At 26.8% G+C, this 19,645-nt stretch overlaps 5 protein-coding genes and 1 long non-coding RNA gene across 18 annotated transcripts; 2 read left to right on the plus strand and 4 right to left on the minus strand.

Moving 5' to 3' along the window:
* Nucleotides 1–382: 382 nt before the first annotated feature.
* Nucleotides 383–1,913, minus strand: LOC122634524. Its single transcript, XR_006328409.1, has 2 exons — nt 1,728–1,913; nt 383–1,453 (listed from the first exon to the last, which is right to left on the minus strand). It is a non-coding gene; the product is annotated as an uncharacterized LOC122634524 (long non-coding RNA).
* An 856-nt stretch (nt 1,914–2,769) lies between these two features.
* Nucleotides 2,770–4,580, minus strand: LOC122634622 (INO80 complex subunit B). The gene is made up of 6 exons (XM_043823730.1): nt 4,457–4,580; nt 4,030–4,195; nt 3,743–3,929; nt 3,420–3,653; nt 3,156–3,328; nt 2,770–3,058 (listed from the first exon to the last, which is right to left on the minus strand). Exons 1-6 carry the CDS (start codon nt 4,458–4,460, stop codon nt 2,926–2,928), a joined length of 897 nt encoding a protein of 298 aa, XP_043679665.1. The 5' UTR covers nt 4,461–4,580; the 3' UTR covers nt 2,770–2,925.
* A 1,369-nt stretch (nt 4,581–5,949) lies between these two features.
* Nucleotides 5,950–7,504, plus strand: LOC122634469 (dnaJ homolog subfamily C member 17). Its single transcript, XM_043823445.1, has 6 exons — nt 5,950–6,102; nt 6,313–6,441; nt 6,524–6,688; nt 6,767–6,979; nt 7,076–7,156; nt 7,237–7,504. The coding sequence occupies exons 1-6, from the start codon at nt 6,040–6,042 to the stop codon at nt 7,459–7,461; spliced, it is 876 nt and encodes a 291-aa protein (XP_043679380.1). The 5' UTR covers nt 5,950–6,039; the 3' UTR covers nt 7,462–7,504.
* Nucleotides 7,505–8,446: 942 nt separating this feature from the next.
* On the plus strand, nt 8,447–11,539 carry LOC122634470. 8 transcript variants are annotated; one of them, XM_043823448.1, is made up of 5 exons: nt 8,447–8,536; nt 8,705–10,428; nt 10,723–10,860; nt 10,953–11,080; nt 11,199–11,539. In XM_043823448.1, exons 2-5 carry the CDS (start codon nt 10,083–10,085, stop codon nt 11,325–11,327), a joined length of 741 nt encoding a protein of 246 aa, XP_043679383.1. In that variant the 5' UTR covers nt 8,447–8,536; nt 8,705–10,082; the 3' UTR covers nt 11,328–11,539. The 8 variants fall into 8 exon arrangements, with proteins under 8 accessions (XP_043679383.1, XP_043679388.1, XP_043679382.1 ...); XM_043823447.1 differs by having other exon boundaries at nt 8,489–8,603; XM_043823451.1 differs by having other exon boundaries at nt 8,490–9,878; nt 10,027–10,428.
* On the minus strand, nt 11,419–13,822 carry LOC122634471 (eukaryotic translation initiation factor 4E-1A-like). Of its 2 annotated transcripts, none has more exons than XM_043823455.1 (5): nt 13,622–13,822; nt 13,419–13,531; nt 12,708–12,886; nt 12,307–12,624; nt 11,419–12,232 (listed from the first exon to the last, which is right to left on the minus strand). In XM_043823455.1, exons 2-5 carry the CDS (start codon nt 13,446–13,448, stop codon nt 12,118–12,120), a joined length of 642 nt encoding a protein of 213 aa, XP_043679390.1. In that variant the 5' UTR covers nt 13,449–13,531; nt 13,622–13,822; the 3' UTR covers nt 11,419–12,117. The 2 variants fall into 2 exon arrangements, with proteins under 2 accessions (XP_043679390.1, XP_043679391.1); XM_043823456.1 differs by having other exon boundaries at nt 13,419–13,536.
* A 155-nt stretch (nt 13,823–13,977) lies between these two features.
* LOC122634466 (putative sodium-coupled neutral amino acid transporter 10) lies at nt 13,978–19,645 on the minus strand. Of its 5 annotated transcripts, none has more exons than XM_043823441.1 (7): nt 17,828–19,645; nt 17,396–17,541; nt 17,033–17,303; nt 16,821–16,957; nt 16,522–16,749; nt 16,234–16,441; nt 13,978–16,166 (listed from the first exon to the last, which is right to left on the minus strand). In XM_043823441.1, exons 3-7 carry the CDS (start codon nt 17,199–17,201, stop codon nt 14,554–14,556), a joined length of 2,355 nt encoding a protein of 784 aa, XP_043679376.1. In that variant the 5' UTR covers nt 17,202–17,303; nt 17,396–17,541; nt 17,828–19,645; the 3' UTR covers nt 13,978–14,553. The 5 variants fall into 5 exon arrangements, with proteins under 5 accessions (XP_043679376.1, XP_043679377.1, XP_043679374.1 ...); XM_043823442.1 differs by having other exon boundaries at nt 18,271–18,410; XM_043823439.1 differs by having other exon boundaries at nt 17,396–18,204; nt 18,271–18,368.

The raw sequence follows: 19,645 nt of genomic DNA on the forward strand, positions 1-19,645 counted from the left end.
TTGCTATTTCCTTTTGCATCAAAAAGCATCGTCTCGACGCGCGAATGCGCCGACACGACGAAAACAACCGAGTCTGCGCAAACCCGATTCATTGTGTTTGCTGATTATTATACTGGACTAGAGGGCGGGAGTTCTACTCACCGGTTCTTTAGCTGTCCTTCTATTCGGACGCAATTCTACGCGCATCTTCTTTCGCGCATGCGTAACTTCTCTTTTCTCTCTCTCTTTCCTTTTCTCTTCCTTTACCTCACAAGCAATCACGTCCTTTCTCTCGATACATCGTATTACTTTTTGCTTGAAAACGCAGCTCGTCGAAAGAAAAGACAAAGGGTTTGTCAAATAGCTTAAAATAAAAAAATAAAATAAAATAACGACATCAATATCCCTTTTCACTAGTTCTTTTAATGCAATGCCAATTATTTGTTGGAATCTAATCGGTTTTTTTTCTGTTACATTTCACATCATTTGTGAATTTCGTATTGTTCTCGATAGGACAATTCTTACAAAAGAATAATTAAAATTATGCCTACATTATTCAGATCGTAATTCAATAAAAATATCGGTATTATGAGATAATGTTTTTATAAAATTCAAATTTATCAAATATTTGTCAATATTACACTATCGGCTATTAAGAGTTAATTATAATATACGTGTTATAAGAATTACATTTTGTTAAATATTTTTAGTTTGTTTTCTATAGTTTTCTTTTTAAATTAAAAATCATTGGTGTGCTACAAATATCATACATGTCATTTTGAGGCATTTAATCAGACGTAATCTGAACGGTTTCAATTCAAAATCTGAACGGACAAAAAGTGTTTCTCATGCTTCAAAAGTAATTGTGTGTGTGTGTGTATAATCTCGATTCAGAAGTAACGAAACTATTGTAGATATGAGGTTACGAGATGTTTCGTTAGTTTTTATTTTCTTCCAACACACCGAGTTCCAAGGAGAATCGGTATGTGAACGTATATAGAAAAGAAGATATGGATGAATGTATATACATCATATACATGACATAAAACCGATGAATAACTTACATGCGTATGCTCAATAAGCGAAAATTTAGTGATAGCTTGAAATGTTTTAATTCATCCGATAGAAATTTCGAAGGAAAAATAATAAAAACTTCGTTATAATGCTTTTCATTAAAATAAAATCACAAATGTAGCACGTACTATGATAATTTATCACGTGCTAATATTTCATTATTAGAATATAAAAAGCATGCAAAATTAGATTTCATGTAATAACCTTCAAACTATTTCGATTCTTCATTTAATAATCACCGTTTCCTTTCTCTTTGTCTTCATGCGCCTACATCTCGAGAAGAGTTCTTTGTTTTCGATGAATTTTTATCCGTTAAGAGGATACCAAGAAATACTTTGGGGCCGCCTTCTCCGCCATTTGTATTTCGATTTTCATCGAATTATTTTTTACGAGTCCAATACTATGGATACAAAAATGAATCGAGTTCGACAATGAATATTTGTTTAATATGACTAAAAGATTGGAAATAATTTGTTAATAATTTAAATTAATAACAAAAAAAAATACTAATGTTTTTCAAGAAAAAAGATCAATAAAATAACGAATAATTTTTCTATACTCTTACTTTTTATATGCGTTTTAATTGCATATATACGTATATGAATTTCATTATTATCTATCAAAAAATATATAAACGTGCGTTTTCTTTCAACGAAAGCACTCAAGAGTGATACCTGTTCGATAATACAAGGAACTCGATCTGTGTGGGTGGAAATACTCCAAGTGGCTCGCACCGATGGCCTTGATGACAGCAGTAGTATCGTCCTTTACAAGATAGGGTCATCTCTTGATCTGCGAACTATCAACGACCCTGAGATACTATCGTTCTGTAGAAAAATCGAGAATACTCTCTCTTTTCACACAATATTTCTTATTAACTTTATTATTTCTTTTTTCGTTACTAATCCCATTTCTTTTATTCGCATAAAATAATAACAAATATTGGACCACGTGTATCGTAATATAACAAATCTTGCAAAAAACGGAACACACGTTGTTGATTTACCAAGGTAAACAAGGTAAACACTACGTGTAGAAGGATAACCAATAGCAATATCATTACTTTAGTTATCCTTGTTTTTAGTATACAACATATGGTACGATTTTCATCATATATCGAGATTTCATTAAGAATAATATTTTTATGATATAAAGTTCATACTGGAATTTTCATCGGTGAGAACGATATTTGCTAGCTGATAAAAATAATGATATTTGAATAAAAAGATTAGATCAAAATTTTAATTAAACGCTTAAAGGCCCAATGACGTATCATTATGAAAATATATATTGTTATAAATAATATTACGATTTCTCGTAATATACCGAGGAGTAAGAAGCGAAGACAAGGTTATGTGAATTACACGCAACCTCGGCGATTGTGGCACTCGTTCAAAACTTACAAGATCTTATATAGATTACATAAATGAAGTTAATTTACAACTATTACAAAAATTTTTCTGTGTATTACACATAAACTTGTATTTCAAATTAATTATATCAGTAAAAGAGTCGACTATTTATAAGAGAATGAAAAATGAAATAATTTTTTATATCATTATTTTTTTACTTTATTATTATTATATATAATTAACTATAATGTCTCTTTTTTCTTTAGAAAAAATAAAATATATAAATGTATAAAAATGTTATTTTAATAAAGTGTTACGATTCTCTTTTTTTATTATATAAAAATGGTGACTTGAAATATATTTATAAATAAATAAAATGCAAATTTATTAATTTGTTATTTTATAATGAATAAGAAATAATAATATAACATGCTAACATATAGCTTTATACAAATTTGCTCTTAAATTATTCATATTTTTAACATTTGTACATACTTCTAACATCAATTTACATTTACGATTATACTTTTAATAACATATTCGTTTTATAACATTCTAAACTGCACAAAGGAACACCTGTTTTAGAGCAAGAATATCTCTTCGGATTTTTACACTTGTTTACACCACACAGAATTGGAAGTGGTAATTCTCTCCTGAAAAATATATTTTTTTATATAAGCTTTATGCCATAATTAAAATTATTTATTATATATCGAAAATTTGATAATTTTTAAAAAACATTATATTTACACTTTCGCAGGTTTCAATGGAAATTCTTCTCCTGGAGGTAAAGATATCGAACTTCCTCCTATTGTCATACGATAAGTAACAAGGGGGACTTGTCTTTTAGATGGTTTACCTTTACCAATTATTTTGGATGCTTTTGATTCCTGTTTTTTTAATAATCTTTCCATCGTTTTTTTCTATGATGAAAAACAAATCAAAATTAACTATTTTGTAATCATAAATATATGAAAAGTTATAAATTCATCAAAAGTGTTTAAACATCTTTACTTTATCTTTTTCCCTTTTCTCATCGGCAAGTTGTTTTCTTTTCAAAGACTTAAGAGCAGCTTTTTGAATTGCTTCTGCCGTCATAACCTTTTCTTTATATCCTGTTGGTAATGACATAAGTCGTTCTACTCCCGGATTTGGTTCTGCATCTGTCTTTCTTTCAAACATTGCTCTTTGTCGCGCAGTCATTAATTTTGGATCTTTTGGTTTGATTTTTTTCAGTTCGTCATCTACCTATATAATAAAGAATTTAATATTTTCTTAAGCATTACATTTAATACAATATTGAAAATAAATGAGATTACATTTATATCCATACCTACCTCTTCCAGCTTTCCAGATTCGATAGCATCCAGCCACCTTTCTTCTTCACTACTAGTACCACTGTCTTTTCCTCTGTTACTCTTTGGTATCTTTTTTTTTGTTGTAACTTTTGAAGAAGATGTAGCTACACATCCTGCTGAACTTAAATTGGTTATCTTGGTAGATTTTTCACGAACCTTTTCTATACTATATCATAATTGAATTATTAATTTGATGTTCCTTAATATTTAAAATTTGTGATTTTATGAAATTCAATATAGATAAAAATCATTTAACTGACATATACCTCCTTTCATCTTCCTTCTTCACTTTAACTTTAAATGTTTTCTTTCTTTCACTTTCTGGAGCTTCAGCTGTAAAACTATCGCTATCATCATGGATTATCTTTCTCTTCTTATGTTTTTTGTGTTTATGTTTTTTATGCTTCTTTTGCGGAGATACTTCACCTGAATCTGATATTTAGTACAATTAATTTTTTTTTATATATAGATATATGTAAAAAGTATTATATACATTAAGATATGTAATCTATTGTCAAGAAATTTACTGTTGATAAAATAATCAGTCATAATAAATCAAGTTATTTTGAAGACAATCATATATTTACATTTCTTAACCTAATCATACAAGTAATCCAAGGAATTTTTATTTGATTATTATTAATAAATATGAAATATTAATTTTTTTTATTACGTTATTTTTTATAAACTTACCCATTTTAAAAATAGAAAATTTTCTAAAATGTTAATAATAAAACATAAATCAATATCAATCAGTATACGAAATATCATACACATCTGAACCATAAACTATATATTTAAGATATCCAAGTCTCCGTAGTTCTAATGCTGATTTAATCAAAGCGCTTTTAGGTTTTGGAAATTAATAAATATAATATTCTATATTAATTTTAGTACGAATAATAAAATAAAAAAAGAAATGTATAATAATACAATATTTAAACATATATTAGAAATAAGTATTATGTACATTTATTTATATTGATATAAGTTTAAAATTATTTTAACTGTTAAGTTCGCATTAATACAAATATTATTACAATTATTTTATGTGTAAATACTCTGAAATCAAACTTATTAATTTATAGCTCATAAAGTACAATATCCAAATTGCTTATCATATTTTTCTTATAGCTGTTTTCCCGTTTCTTCTTCCCTGATTTTTTTTTTTTTTTTTTTTTTTTTTTTTTAAATATCTGCTATAAATATATAAATTAAGAAAACTATAAAATGGCTATATTAGTAATAAATCTCATTAACAAGGATATTTTTTTTAAATAAAATGTCCACAAGTAATTTTTTCTTCTCTTTTACTAATTGATAAATTGAGTAATTTCAGTAATTAGAATTATCTACTTACATCTTGTTAATTGTATAATTTCAGATTATGTGTATGGGTACAGTTTTCATTACTTTTTCCAAAATTTCTAATGTTAATGAATATATTAGAATACTTTTTTTCAAAATGAAAAAGTTTAATATAGATAATATCATAACATCCATCCATCTGCTAAGTTTTTTTATAATCTTATATTTTCTATCTACTAACATTATAACTTTCTAATTTCTAATACATCCATTCTTAAATCACCTTCAGGAACATCATTCGTAGAAGACTTAATAGGTTCGGATGAATATAATAACAATATTAATAAAAAATTAATTTCATAAAATATTGCATATATATAAAAAAAATTTATATAATTAACTACTATGTATGTAAATCAGTCTTACAATTATATATCAATACTTAGCGAGTTTAATATTAAAATAACAGTTCTTGCAAAATGTTTTGTGCTCTTTTAGATTACAAAATAAATTTTTTTTTCGAACAACAATGAACAGCACAGAAGACTTTTTGTTTGATACTTTATTATATCAAATTTTCAATAATTTTTTATTTCTATGTGTTGCTACCCATTTTGAAAATCTCGTTTTATTTATGTAAATATTTAATAATATTATAAAACATTTTTTTCGAAGAATGTCTTTTATTTATATTGCACTTCTTATTTTTCATTCTAGATTTTTTACAAATTCTATATATATTTATTCTAAAAAACAGAATTCTACAAGTAATCCATAGTTATTACAATATTCGTATTATAACTCCCGCCCTTTTTGTGAATTCTGATTGGATGTCGACGATATCGTCACACTAATAAAATTAATTCGTAGCGATACTATAGTCATCTATTAATGTAGTAGAAATTAAACCTGAAATTAAATCATTCGAGCTGTGAAATTCTATCGAAGTTTGGTATATAAATACCAATATGGATGTTTACGAAAAATCATTAAATATACTTGATTGCGCTCCAACAGCGACAATAGAGGAGGTATGTATATAATACAGTAATTTTTAATATAAAAATTTTTATAAAGAATATTGTTTATTCATGTTGTCAGTTTACTTCAAATGAGTTAACCTATTCCAATATATGTTTTTATCTAAGTAGTAGAAAAGTGTTTAAACTGTTTTTATTTTGTATCATACTGTAACGAAAAATTGATTAAATTTATTTATTTATCTTATTTTATAATTACAGGTAAAAAAAGCTTATCGTAAAAAAGCTTTATTATGCCATCCAGATAAACATCCTAATAACCCACACGCCACAGAATTATTCCATGAAATTTCAAAAGCATTAGAAATTTTAACAGATTTATCTGCAAGGGTAAGTAATTCTTATTGTGATATACCATTAACTTTTGTGAGAAGTATATGTTACTTTAATAATTATTAATTTTTTAAAATAGGATGCTTATGAAAAAGTACTTACTGCTAGACATCAGTCTAAGCTCCGTACTAAAGAACTTAGTGCTAAACGAAAAAAGTTCAAAGAAGATTTAGAAGCAAGAGAAGAGGCATATAAAAATATATCAAGTAACAAGCGTTCTTTAACTGAAGAAGAAAAATTGATGGTACATTTTAATATAGAAAATCTGAAAAGATTTTGCTTGTGTAATATTATTAATACTTTATATTTAAAAATGTTTTAGGCTGAAATAGATCGATTGCAAAAAGAAGGTTCAAAACTATTAGAAGAGGAAATAACCCGTATGAGAAAAGAAATTTGGGAACTACATAATTTGCCACAGAAACAGACTGATACAAATGCAAATTACAGAATAAAAATTAAATGGAAAGCAGCTGGTGATGATTCACAAAATGGAGGGTACAATTATGACACATTATATCGTATTTTGTATAAGGTATGTTTATTTACTTTTTTACTTGGATTATAAAAAGATGCATAAGAAAATTTCCAATTCATATTTTATGTAATATATAAAATTATATTTATTTAGCATGGTGACATTGTTGCACTTGTTTTGTCAAGTGTAAAAAATGGCAGAGCTATGGTTGAATATAAAAATAAGGAATCTGCAGTAAGTATAACGTATTTAACATTAATTGACTGCTAAGAAATATTATATTAAATTAATTCATATAATCAATATATTATTAGCAAAGAGCAGTACGAATAGAATTTGGCTTTGCAAGGAATCCACTTACGCTTGAAGGACTATGGGAGAAAGAACAAATATCAAATTTTCCAAGAGAAACTTTTTATAAGTCTCAAAATGTACCTAATGTAGAAAAGAAAATGTCAGATGAAGATTTTGCAACTTATGAAGCTTTTGTTTTAAATAATTTAAGAAAAGCAGAAGAAAAGAAAAGATTAGAAACATAAAGAGTAAAGCATTTTTCTATACTGTGGAATAAAAAATTTATCAGAAGATTTTGTTTTTATTTGAACATTTCAATAATTTTGATTAAACAGATTAAATATTTTTACAGAATTACAGATGTATATGTATAGAATAGAATGTATATATATAGAAAACTGTATAAGTACAAGAGAAATGTATGTAATGTAAATTAAATATATATATATTTTTTTTAATAAATTAAATGTAACAAATATATAATCTATGAAAATCTATATATATCTTGTAACTTCTTAATTTGTGAAAAATTTTTCTTTAACTTTTTTGATGTTTGTTTTTTTGATTCGTCCTAATAAATGTTTTATTCTTATGTAGCTATTCACATATATAAGTACAAAATTATTACGAATATGACTTATTGAAAATGAATAAAAAATATACGTTTTTATATGATCTAATATTCTTAATAATTACTGTGAAATCATGACTGGATTCTTTATCGTGGTCTTGAATACAAAAAAATTTCACGCATTAAATTCTATAATTGTGTGTTGCGCTTAGAACTTTACACTACAGCAAAATTTTATATTGCAATTATCATATTTAGATAATTTATGAATATAACATATCTAAATACTATATAATGCTCTATAAGAGCATCATTCAAAGTTCAAAACTGTAACAACAATAAGATCCAAAGAAAAAAATCTAAAAAAAATTTGGCAAGTAATTTATTTAATAAAAATTATTCAAATAAAATTAATTAATATATTAATGAAATATTATCTCAGCGCTCTTAATAAATTAAAGAAAAAATTATTTACTTTATACAATTGATTAATGTCTAGAAACTTTTTTCAAGTTTAGTAATAAATAGTTATATTTTTAGGAAAGGTATAAAAAAAAGTTTGAAATAAGATTTCTAAAATTTTGGGTTGGCCACACAAAGTTTCTATAGCAATGATCTTAACGGTAAGTAGGAATTGAAGAACACAGATATTTTATGAATATTATACGCAGCATTGCCACAACATCAGTACTATAGTGATTTTATTTGCTGCGATGAGAAGTGAATTTCCTCCTCACATTGCAGGAATAGTATGTGATCCACATATATGTGACGAGTTTAATTACATATTATAATGGAATATTTAAGAAATATTCTGTAAATTTTAAGAGTAAATTTATCAATTATTATGGAATAAACACATTTTTCATCACATTATTTTTGTGTGAATACGAATTTATGCATTCGATATTTTATAGATACTTCATTTACGTGATGAACTGTGATGTCAGATAACCTCGCAAACAAATTGGCCATTCGTAAGAATCGTAGCAATAGAATTGCAACATACTGAATTTTTCGACCCTACTGACATTTTTGTGACTACCATTATGACGAACGAATCGAACAACACAATTGATCGAAACCTTCATGTTACTATGTGGAAAGTGTGATCGTTGGTTAAATTAAAATTTATCTAAAAATAAAAAAACCCACTCATAGAATTCATTTGGGTTGCATTAGTGAATGCAATATTCATTGGACTGACTAAAAAGTATTCTCTATTTTATCGAAAATTAATATCGCTTCACGTATGATACTTTCTTTTGTTTTTACAAATGCGTACATAACCTTAAAAGCTTATATTTTTAACTCATTTTATAAAAAAAGTCAAATATCAAGATTAACGGAATTTATCAGTTGAATAAAAGAATAAAAGATTAGAAATAAAAGATCCAAAGGTATCTTGCCATATTATGTTACATTATTACTGATAATTTAAAGACTTTGTGCAGGTTAAATAAAATATATAAGTATATGTAATTTATAATGAAGATATTGTAAATAATTGCATTAGTTAATTTTCGTTTTGTGAGAATTTCTTTGTCAAAAACAACGCACATTCTAGGTAAGTCCAATATAATGGGTAATGATGGAATAAGAGTCTTAAAAATAATTCGTATTAAAGATTTCGAAATATTGTTAAAATACTGTAATTATCGATTGTTTTAACACCATTTACATAAATTGAGCTACGTGAATTATATAATATGATATATTCTGGGTGCCACATGAATTGATGAAACAAAATTTGGTCAATCAAATATTTGTTTCTGGCTTGCCAATTATTCAAACAATTAATTTGGATAAATAGAATTCACGAGGGTATATAGTTCACGATTGGACATATTAAAGACAAAGAGCATTATCTTTCACCAAAATAATATTAGATCTCGCTCATCTTTTTAGCAATTTGTAAAACATTTTTACAGATTTAACAGAATACCCGTTGTATTTTGTTTATATATTACACCAACCGATTATCACTTATTCCAATCTTTACAAAATTTGTTACTACTAAAGGAATACTTATTAAAGATATAAATACATACTAAAGGAACTTTTCGATAGTAAAAGTGAACACATATAACTGTACGTATATAAGATTTGTATTTGCATTTTTTTGTAAAAAACGAAAAAACTTTTAGTTAATGCACTATTTACCATCAATTTCTATTAATTCCCTAGCAATTCTTATTACTGTGACGAAAAAAATAATCATAAAACAAAATAATCCTAGTTTGAAACCAGAGTAATCTGACAATAAAGGGGATTCCTAAAATTATTTTTAAATCAATGATCATGACAATGCAAATGAAATTTAAGGTCTTACTCAATGAGTTTTTAACCATTTCAAAGCCTTATATAACTACTGAAGTTTTGGAAGAAATTAAAAGTGAATACTATTATCAGATAGGATCTAAACGAAAAATAAGTGGTATAAAAGATCTCGAAGAATTAATTAAACTGTTAGAGAAATATACTATTATATCTTACGACGATATAAAGCCGTTGTATTTTATTAGTTCGTATGTTAAACCCAATTTACTAATAAGATTGGAGAGATACGAAAGTGACTACAATCAAGCAATTTTATCAAAACATCCTTGTCAAAGTTATAACATGTATAAAAATAATAATGGTAAGTATTTGTATTTTTAACAGCTTTGTTATATTTTATATTAACATGTTGACTGTCACGTTAGATTTCCATGATAGTCTCAGGGGCCATAAGAGAATTTCTATTATTCTAAGCATATAATAAAAAAATAATTGAAATGTTAAAGCACTTCGATTACTGATAGTCACAATGGCCCTATTGAAAAAATAATTTTAACCAATATGGCAGTCAATATATTAATAAAATATTCAATTAATAAAATGTTATCCTTTTTTACAATTATATCCTTTTTAACAATACAATCTTTATTGAAAGATCAAGGTCAAGAAACATTCGATCAAATGAGATTACCAAATTCATTAAAAGAGTCCAGTTATAAATCAGTATTAAGTGAAACAGCGGAACAATTTTCAAAAGCTTCATATGATCAGGAATTAAAGTTGAAACAAATAGGTAATTATTTCTATTTGATATAACTTCTTTAAATACGATTAATACAATAAATTATTATGAAATATTCTAAATTTATTTAAATATATTTTAAGTATTACTGAAGATCAATGAACAATTAGGACGGTCATGGAAAAATATTTGCAGACTTTTGGGTCTTAAGGAATGTGAACTTAATGAAATAGAAAACAAAAATTTATCTATAAAAGAGCAAAGTTATCAGGTAATATATGCTTAGATATAATTTGATATAAAAAATATATTATTATATTCATTAATATCATTATATAATTATATATAAATTATATATTTTTATATTTACACAATTAAATATTTTTTAGGCTTTGCGTATTTGTATTTTGCAGAATAATTCTGATTGGAAAATAAATTTATTGCATGCACTAGAAAAAGGCAGACGTAAAGATATCAGAGAGAATGTTGAAAAAATCTTATTGAATAACAAAATCTAAAATATTGTAAAATTGTGTTTAATATGTAATATATAATATATGAAGTTACCATTTGTAACAAGGAGCAGGATTAAAGTGACTAAGAGATGCATATAGCAATATATATATATTTTTTAAATATACTTTATATAAGAAAGGCTTAAATATAATCGTATGTCAAACAATTGTGTAAACATCACACATCTTTAATACATTTTAGAAGAATAAAGCAAGATGCTGCATTTTATTGACCATTACTACTCTAATTAACAAATGTTGCATTTAATAAACTATTCAATATGCATATATAGGAAAGAAAAACAAAAGAATCCACAATATCTTTTGAAATAGTAATAGAAATGAGCTTTATTTCATGCAATAGGAAATTATGTATTTAAGTGACAAATGTGTGAAATGGTAAATACATAACATATATATGTCAAAAGTAGAAAAATACAGCAGCCTGCGCGTATCTTTCATAAACTACCTCTAAGTTATGTATTATACATTAATGTACGTTTTTATATTAACGTGATATTAATCTGTTTTATTTAATATCCATTTATTAACTTTCGCTTATTCGCAATTCGCTTAATCGCTTTTTGGGGGAAACGAAGTTACGATTTAAACAAAAAAAAAATATATATATATATATATATATTTTCCCAGCTTTAAACAAACGAGTCAATGGATTATATATTGATATTCTTATCAATATCAATGAAAATTTGTCCATCAGTCGTTTGATACCTGTTATTCAATGACCTATGTAACAATGAAATTTTTATGAAACCAAGAATTCTTGCTGTACTTAGACCGTGTAAGTATTTTTTGTTTGACTTCCTTTCTTGATCATAGTATCTTGATGTACTTGGTATCCTATAGTTATTTTGGGTGTAATCCTTAATCTTTCTTTTAATTTACGTCTAAAATGGGAGATAATATCGATGTAATGCCAATCGAAAATAATTATAGATATTCATATTTTCAAAGAGCTCACCCTATTTCCATAACGCTATCTTCGCTATTGGCATTAGCTGTCCATATACCAATTTTATCTCCTTTTATCCTTACATTTACAACAGCGCCACATACATCATCTGAATATTCATTAAATGCTTCTCCGATCATGCACAGAAGAATTTCTAACCAAAAATGATCTAAATCCATAGCTCTTTGCTTCTTATCTAAATTTATTAGCCACCTTCCACCTAATTTGTTTGCATCATCTTCCCACATAGGTCGGATTCCTTGTTTGAACATACTATAATCACAACCTTGTCTTAACTCGGATGCTGGTTTTATGTGATTGTACAAACTGTTAGAAAAGATAATTTTATTGTTACTACAATATCGGATAATTTTTGACAATGTTATTCCAAAGCATATAATAATATTTACCTCCAAAAATCTTCTGCTGTATCAAAACTAGTTATCTCACGTTGACTCTCTTCCCATGTTTTACTTTTATCTGGTTCGTAATACCAAAGTGTCCAGGTATGTTGTAAAGGATGCTTGATCAAAACTTCTGGTGGAAATTCATCAAAATTTATTATCCCTTGCTCCTTCCGTTCGATCTCCTATAAACGAAATTTTAATAAATATTTCTATAACATGTCACGGATTCGAGCTTTTCACAAAACTTATTATCCTAGAGAGTCTTTTTGTGAAAGACGATGAGAAATCGCTGAAATTTAAATCGTTTAACCTAGAAAATGTTATTCCTATTATCCTCGTACCACGAGTGTAGGCGTTCACGTAACGTCGAGCACCTTTTGGCATATAAACACTCTATCGAAAGAAAGATGTTCGCGTTAAGTAAATATCATTATTATGTCGTTAATAAAAAAAACGTAATAGAGAAAGGAAAAAAAAAAAAGAATAATTTTGATTTTTAAAGCTGAATAAACAGTTTGGGTAATACATCAGGGAAACAGATGTAGGCGCACACGATGAAAGAGGGGTAGGAAATGAACCTATGAAGCGACCATGCTGCTATTTCAAAACCGGACTATTGCTCCGAAATTATTTGAAAAATATATCATTTTCGGATGGTCTACCGCTTTGGCACTTTCATTTATGTCACGATACGGCTATTTTTTCTGTAAATACCTTGATTTCTTCCGTATTGCTTGTAGCCATGTTACATCAAAGCACACACGAACAAGACGATCGCTCACCGAACTGACAACGAGGGCATCTATCGGCAAAACTTTCACATCGAGCTACCCTTTTCACAAGAAAAGAAAGAAATAGTAAAAAGAAGAAAGAAGAGAATAGAAGAATCTTACCCTGATCGGGTAAACGATACAGACCGTTATGATTAATAATGATCGTACAAATTTGAAGAAAGTTAATTTTGCGTTCACTGACGATGAAAGAATCTCGAAAAAGAAAAGATTAGTACTTTCTCCTTTCTTCTTGACCTTCTTTCACTACGGTAAACGAAAATTAAAGGAATACTGTTCTCAACGCAGCAAAAAATTTTCCTTGATAGTAAACATTTTTTTTATCGAAGTAATAACGTCCACGACCTTCCTTTTTTTCTACGTATTTACTGTTTTGTTTTTGATAAACACGTAGGAAATTGTTTTATGTGTGATAAAAAAAAAAAAAGTCCGTTTGAACGGAGTTTGTCCAGGTCAATTTACGAGAGAAGTAATCGATATTGTTATGTTATGCAAAAATAGATTTATATTTGGCTATTTTCAAGCACTTAATTGTACTGTTTTTTTATACATTATCTCTTATAGTATAAAATCATAAATTCTATATTGAATTTACTGATTGTTAACATTCTCATTAGATTTATGATATAATTCATCGCAGCAATCTCTTAAGTTCTAAGCTTAAATATATAAGTAACTCCATGAATATCATTATTTTGTAAAATTTTATAAAGAAAACAAAAAATAAATAATGATTGTCTCATTTACGTTAACAAAAAGAATTCAATTTTTTTTTTAACTTATAGTAGAATTACAAAACTATACTTATCAATTTATTATAATTAATAATAATCTTATTTAGATTTGACACCACGCATTGACAGTGTTATTTAGATTTCATCTATATTCATAGTGATTCCCAGTTATTTCCAACATATTTAATATTTTCTAATATTGCAATGTTTTCAATAATATAGCTGAACATTTAGAAATAGCAAGAAAATATATTTTGATAATTTAGAAATTTACTCTTTTAGACATTGATTATTATATAAAGAATGTATTATGCATTCTAATGGTCATAAATTTCTAGTATAATCAGTATTCAAAGTTTTCAAATCTCTTTGTTTTAACTTAATGTATTTACCTTTTATGGTTATACTTGGGTCTACTAAAATGGAATTTGTAAATTCTTGTTCTTTCCCTGATAAATAAACGTTGGTTTTAATCAGTGTTGCAACAGTTGGAATAGATGTCATTTCTGGTAGTATTTGTTTTGATTCTTTTCCTGGCATATTTTTTATTTCTATCTGTGAATTTTCCAACGTTTTAGAACATTTTATACGATCAATATCCATAGAAATATCTTTCATAAAAGATTTTATTTCTTCAGTTGAAACATCAGGAGAATCTTCAACTTTTAGTACATTTATGTTAGTAACTTCTCGTTTCTCTCTATTATGATTTTCTAAAATATCTCTTCGCATTACTTGGACATCATTGTCGTTTTTGTTTGTCAACTGTCCAGTTTTATTAACATTAATTTGATTTTTAAACTGTAATGTAATAGGCACGATATTCTGATTTTGCATTATTGTCTCATCAGATTTATTAATTTCATTGATGATACTTTCTTGTTTACCCTGTGAAGTTCGTATATCTTTTTTCTTAAGCAAATTATCCTTTGATGTAGATTTTATTAAAATTCCTTTAGTTAAAGCAGTTAGAATAGTTCCTTTTGATTTATCTAAAATATTATCAAATGTTACATTAATTTTTTCTTGATAATTTGATATTGAATATGTTTGGCCTATATCTTTATTTTCTTTCAACTTCATTTTCTGCGTGTTTTGAATATTGTTATTATCCTTTACATCAGTGAATTGTTCAGAATCATTTTTATCCTGCGCAATTTCTATATTTACGTTTCGAACATTTGGTATTTTTAGAACATTTTTACTGACGTTCATTCTAGTTATATCTCTTTTTTGAGTTTTATTTTTATCAGGACTTTTACTTATTATGCTTTGTTTATTAATATTTTCAACTTCTTTCAAATTAGATTTTTGTATAATATTTATTTCATTGTTGTTTTTACTATCATTTTGTATGAACTCTTCTATACTTTTTCCTGTTCTCTCTTTTTCTTTTTCAAATTCACGCTTTTGTTCTTTAATATCTTTCCAAAGTTTTGTCTCTTCTTGTAACATTTGCAGTCTTCCCAATGCATGCTTTTCCAAAGTTTTTCTAAGTTTTTCATCTCTATCTACCGTTATCATATTAGCAATTTTTCTTTCCGCAGCTATTTCTGAATCTTCTTTTTTTATTGCATCTGAATTTATGAGATTGTCATTCTTTTGCATTTCATTAATTTCTTTTTTAGATTTGATTATTTTAATATTTTCACTAGCCTTTAACGTTATAGAATTCACATGTCCTATCATTTTATTATTATTTATAACAGGATTAGGCTCTTTTTTTAAGTTGTCATTCATTGTTTTGATCTTCTCAACAATTTTTTTAATTTCTGGAGCAAAACTAGCTGCTATATTTTCAACAGAATTTTGTTTTTCTATCATTGGCTTCTCTGTAACAATGACACGTTCAACTGGAACTGGAGGTTCTTGACGAATATCATCAAGATGTTTATTTTCATTCATCATTTGAACTTCTGGTAATGCATCTATTTTTTCTGTAATTACAAAACAAAGTATAAATTATTATATATCTAATATGGTTACTTTATACATTTACAATACCTTTCACATTTGGTAGAACTTCAGGATTATTAGAAACATCAGGTATCATATGAATATTTTCCTTATTTAAATTTAATGGTAAATTATCTATTTGACTAAGCGATTTAGCAGTAGTTATTAAAACTCTGGTATTAGAAGATTCTTCCATTGCGTATAAATTGGCATATGTACCAAGAATCATTATCCAAATACCAACAAATATAATGACCTTGAATGACAAATAATTCATAATTACAATAATATTTATGATAAAGATACTTTCAATATGCTTGTTGTTATAATTTGTACCTGTGCTAATAATCTTTCATTTGTATGTTTGCTGCTTATGGATATGAAAAATGCTGCAGGAAACATTAGGCATATCATTACGCCAATTGTAGATCCAACTAAACCAAGTACATACTCAATATTTGGCATCAATATACCAATAATTGCAGAAAAAAATACTATTGCAATTGTAAGACATCTAAATCTTACTTCTGGCATATAATTCATAGACGGTTCATGAGTATATACCTAAAAGTTTTAACAATAATACCTATATTCGCTAAATTCATATCATTTCATTCACTGTATCATATACATACCCGACGAAATAAGAGAGAATTCAGACTTGCACGGCAAGGAAAAATGACTAGTGGAAAACTAAAAGCTACAGAGAAAAAAAATCCCATCTTTATCATTTCTGACGATAAACTAGGTTCAAAGCTCATCAATATATTTCCTGCGTACCAAAAAATTTTTTTTATTATAATTAATTTACATTCTTGTCATTAATCTTTATACATTAAAAGTATACCTGTGAATGATTGTGTACAGAATGCAATGTAACCAAAGAAACCAACACACAAATAAACAAGAGTACAAATATTTAATGCACCGCGTACGACTTCATTCATCTTTTCGAGAGATACATTTGGAATTGTTTCATATATTTCAAATAACTGTGTTTGGCAAAAAAGAGCCATAGAAAAAATTGGCAAACATTGAAGGATACCACCAGGTCTCCAATAATATACGCTACTGGTCCAATCTCTTGCAAAAATGTGTTGTGTTGATTCAGCAATTACCTGTCAATAAATATGAGAAGTATATTAAATCTTGTAACAAAGTAAACAAACTCAATAATACATAGTACATTTGTAGTATTTAGTATTCTTACCTTCAAAATAAGACAAACATAAAAAACAATGGTAGCAGTACAAATACTTGATAAACTGTCAATATTTCGAAGTAGACCCAATGGTAATATTATAAAAGTACTTGTTATTATAAGTAGACTAGTTCTGATATCTTCAGGTCTTTTATCTATTATTTTTCCAACAATTTGTGGTCCCAAGTCACCAACAACAACGAAAAATGCAATGCATGTACCCACAAGGAATCCGATTATAAAAAGTTCTACTAAAAACTTTCCCATATGGCCAAATGCATGAAAAGCAAGGAGTTCAAAATTACGTCGTCTTGACATTACTGCTGATTTTATAAGAAAATGACAAGCAAGACGAGATAGAAGATTCGATAATAAAAGAACTAAAGCAGCCAAAATAATGCCACATTGTTTGAAACAAAACGGCATTGCAAGAACACTTACACCAATGATGCTATTAGCAAGTGTCATAACATGAGATAAATGGGCCATCATTTTGAATAATAATAAATATATGTTGTAGAATTATTCTAAAATCTCTAAGCATTTATTCTCTGAAGATAATTATTTCTTTTATAAATGTTCTTCTGTATTATGATTTTGAAATCTTGTACAAGTTTTGTAATAATTTTAATATTTCTTTTTTTGCTATTTTTGTAAATATTCTATTTCCATTTTAAATAATCGTCCTTTATTATTATTATTATTATTATTATTTTTGTATATCTTCTGCTCTTACATATAATTATTCGCCAAAAATAAAATTGTTGTTTTAACGATGAGGTTAGAAATATGGAACTTGAGCCGTATTATATTATGGACTATTGGATAAGAAAGACTGGTTATAGAAACTTTTATCATGCTAAAAGAAATAAAATTATACGTACAAAATGTACGTCACGTTTTTGATAAAGATCATCCTTTACCGTGCATACTTTATGAAACGACGAAGACGTTCGTTGATGTTTCAATACTGTCACCATTTTGATAAACAAACAGGTTTACGCGTATACATTCAGAGTGATCTTGAACCAGAAATCATAAGATACATTGAATTTTGACGACGAAGAGAATAATTACGTTCATGTATAAATTTCTTTATTCTTTTATTATAAATATTTAAAAACATCCGTGTGTATTTAATATTTGGGCATAAATATATCATTACTTCATCTATCTCAATCCGGCATAAGTATATTATCATTACATTGAATTTGTATCTTTGTGTGGTGGATAATTAATTTTAACTAAGTAAATGAACATTATTTTGGGACCGATCATTCATAGTCGCGCGCTGGTCCGATCTATGCGGTGGAAAAAGTAGATTTCTGTACACATTGGTTAGCAATGGACGTTCGCTCTTACAAGAAAGATGAAAACTTTGTAAACGGATGGTAGTAGATTTTGAATATAATAATCATTTCAATATTAGTTAATAATAGCCTACCAGAGGCAGTTTTATCATCTATATTTTGTTCTCCTTCTCACGAGAGCGATTTAACATCCACTAACATCGAATAAAAGTAGGTCTAGTCATACTGACAAATTTGAACTCTTACAAATTACTTTCGCTTACTTAATATTCTTATATCCTATACCTACGTTTGAAATCTGCCATCTGATAATTCTAATCTGACTTTGCTTTCAGCTCTTACCAATGATTTCATATCTCACAAACAAAATAACATATTTTACATACCAAAATGAATGTGATTCCGTTTGTTTTTTTGTTTGTCATTATGATAATTATAATAATAATTATTAATATTATTATTGCGTGTAGAACTTCAATTTTTAATATTAGCATTATATTATGTACAAGAATAGGAGGAAGCAAAAAAATTTAATATCCCATGATCCTTTGCATTAACTAATCTAGTTAATGCGTCTATGTTAACTTGCGCGTTAGCTTGTCATATGGTTCAATCTAAATTATATCCTCAGAAATGGATAAGATACAATCAATTCGATCATAGAACATTTTTTAATTGATATATGATATTTCTAGGACATAAATCTGGGCATATGTAGAATTGACTGTTACCTTGATATCAATAATTTTGTGATCTCACTCATTATTGATTATGCCTGAAGAAATTAATTAATATCTGTAGATATTTTTAAAAATTCAAGTCACTATAAATATTAAATAATCTTTAGTCATATTCCTTATCCCGTTCCCCCTTCCAACTTTCTACCTCAAAAAATTTTTCACTGCATGTGTATGAAAAAAGATATATAAATTTTAATAACAATTAAAAA

The sequence above is a fragment of the Vespula pensylvanica genome, chromosome 15, assembly GCF_014466175.1.
Source record: "Vespula pensylvanica isolate Volc-1 chromosome 15, ASM1446617v1, whole genome shotgun sequence".
In the NCBI taxonomy this organism is placed as follows: domain Eukaryota; kingdom Metazoa; phylum Arthropoda; class Insecta; order Hymenoptera; family Vespidae; genus Vespula; species Vespula pensylvanica.

What these genes read in the sequence shown, in the direction of transcription:
- LOC122634470 (XM_043823448.1), top strand. Translation starts at nt 10,083, where the DNA reads ATGATCATGACAATGCAAATGAAATTTAAGGTCTTACTCAATGAGTTT. An exon ending in ATTAAAGTTGAAACAAATAG is followed by an intron (nt 10,861 to 10,952) that starts GTAATTATTTCT and finishes ATATATTTTAAG; the next exon opens with TATTACTGAAGATCAATGAA. An exon ending in TAAAAGAGCAAAGTTATCAG is followed by an intron (nt 11,081 to 11,198) that starts GTAATATATGCT and finishes AATATTTTTTAG; the next exon opens with GCTTTGCGTATTTGTATTTT.
- LOC122634622 (XM_043823730.1), bottom strand. An exon ending in AAGAAGGAAGATGAAAGGAG is followed by an intron (nt 3,930 to 4,029) that starts GTATATGTCAGT and finishes ATTATGATATAG; the next exon opens with TATAGAAAAGGTTCGTGAAA. An exon ending in AGAAAAGGGAAAAAGATAAA is followed by an intron (nt 3,329 to 3,419) that starts GTAAAGATGTTT and finishes TTTTCATCATAG; the next exon opens with AAAAAAACGATGGAAAGATT.
- LOC122634471 (XM_043823455.1), bottom strand. Translation starts at nt 13,448, where the DNA reads ATGGCTACAAGCAATACGGAAGAAATCAAG. An exon ending in ACAGCAGAAGATTTTTGGAG is followed by an intron (nt 12,625 to 12,707) that starts GTAAATATTATT and finishes CTTTTCTAACAG; the next exon opens with TTTGTACAATCACATAAAAC. An exon ending in GATAGCGTTATGGAAATAGG is followed by an intron (nt 12,233 to 12,306) that starts GTGAGCTCTTTG and finishes CTCCCATTTTAG; the next exon opens with ACGTAAATTAAAAGAAAGAT.
- LOC122634469 (XM_043823445.1), top strand. Translation starts at nt 6,040, where the DNA reads ATGGATGTTTACGAAAAATCATTAAATATACTTGATTGCGCTCCAACA. An exon ending in CAACAGCGACAATAGAGGAG is followed by an intron (nt 6,103 to 6,312) that starts GTATGTATATAA and finishes TTATAATTACAG; the next exon opens with GTAAAAAAAGCTTATCGTAA. An exon ending in CTGAAGAAGAAAAATTGATG is followed by an intron (nt 6,689 to 6,766) that starts GTACATTTTAAT and finishes AAAATGTTTTAG; the next exon opens with GCTGAAATAGATCGATTGCA.
- LOC122634466 (XM_043823438.1), bottom strand. Translation starts at nt 17,878, where the DNA reads ATGATGGCCCATTTATCTCATGTTATGACACTTGCTAATAGCATCATT. An exon ending in ATGTTTGTCTTATTTTGAAG is followed by an intron (nt 17,304 to 17,395) that starts GTAAGAATACTA and finishes ATTTATTGACAG; the next exon opens with GTAATTGCTGAATCAACACA. An exon ending in ATTCTCTCTTATTTCGTCGG is followed by an intron (nt 16,750 to 16,820) that starts GTATGTATATGA and finishes TAAAACTTTTAG; the next exon opens with GTATATACTCATGAACCGTC.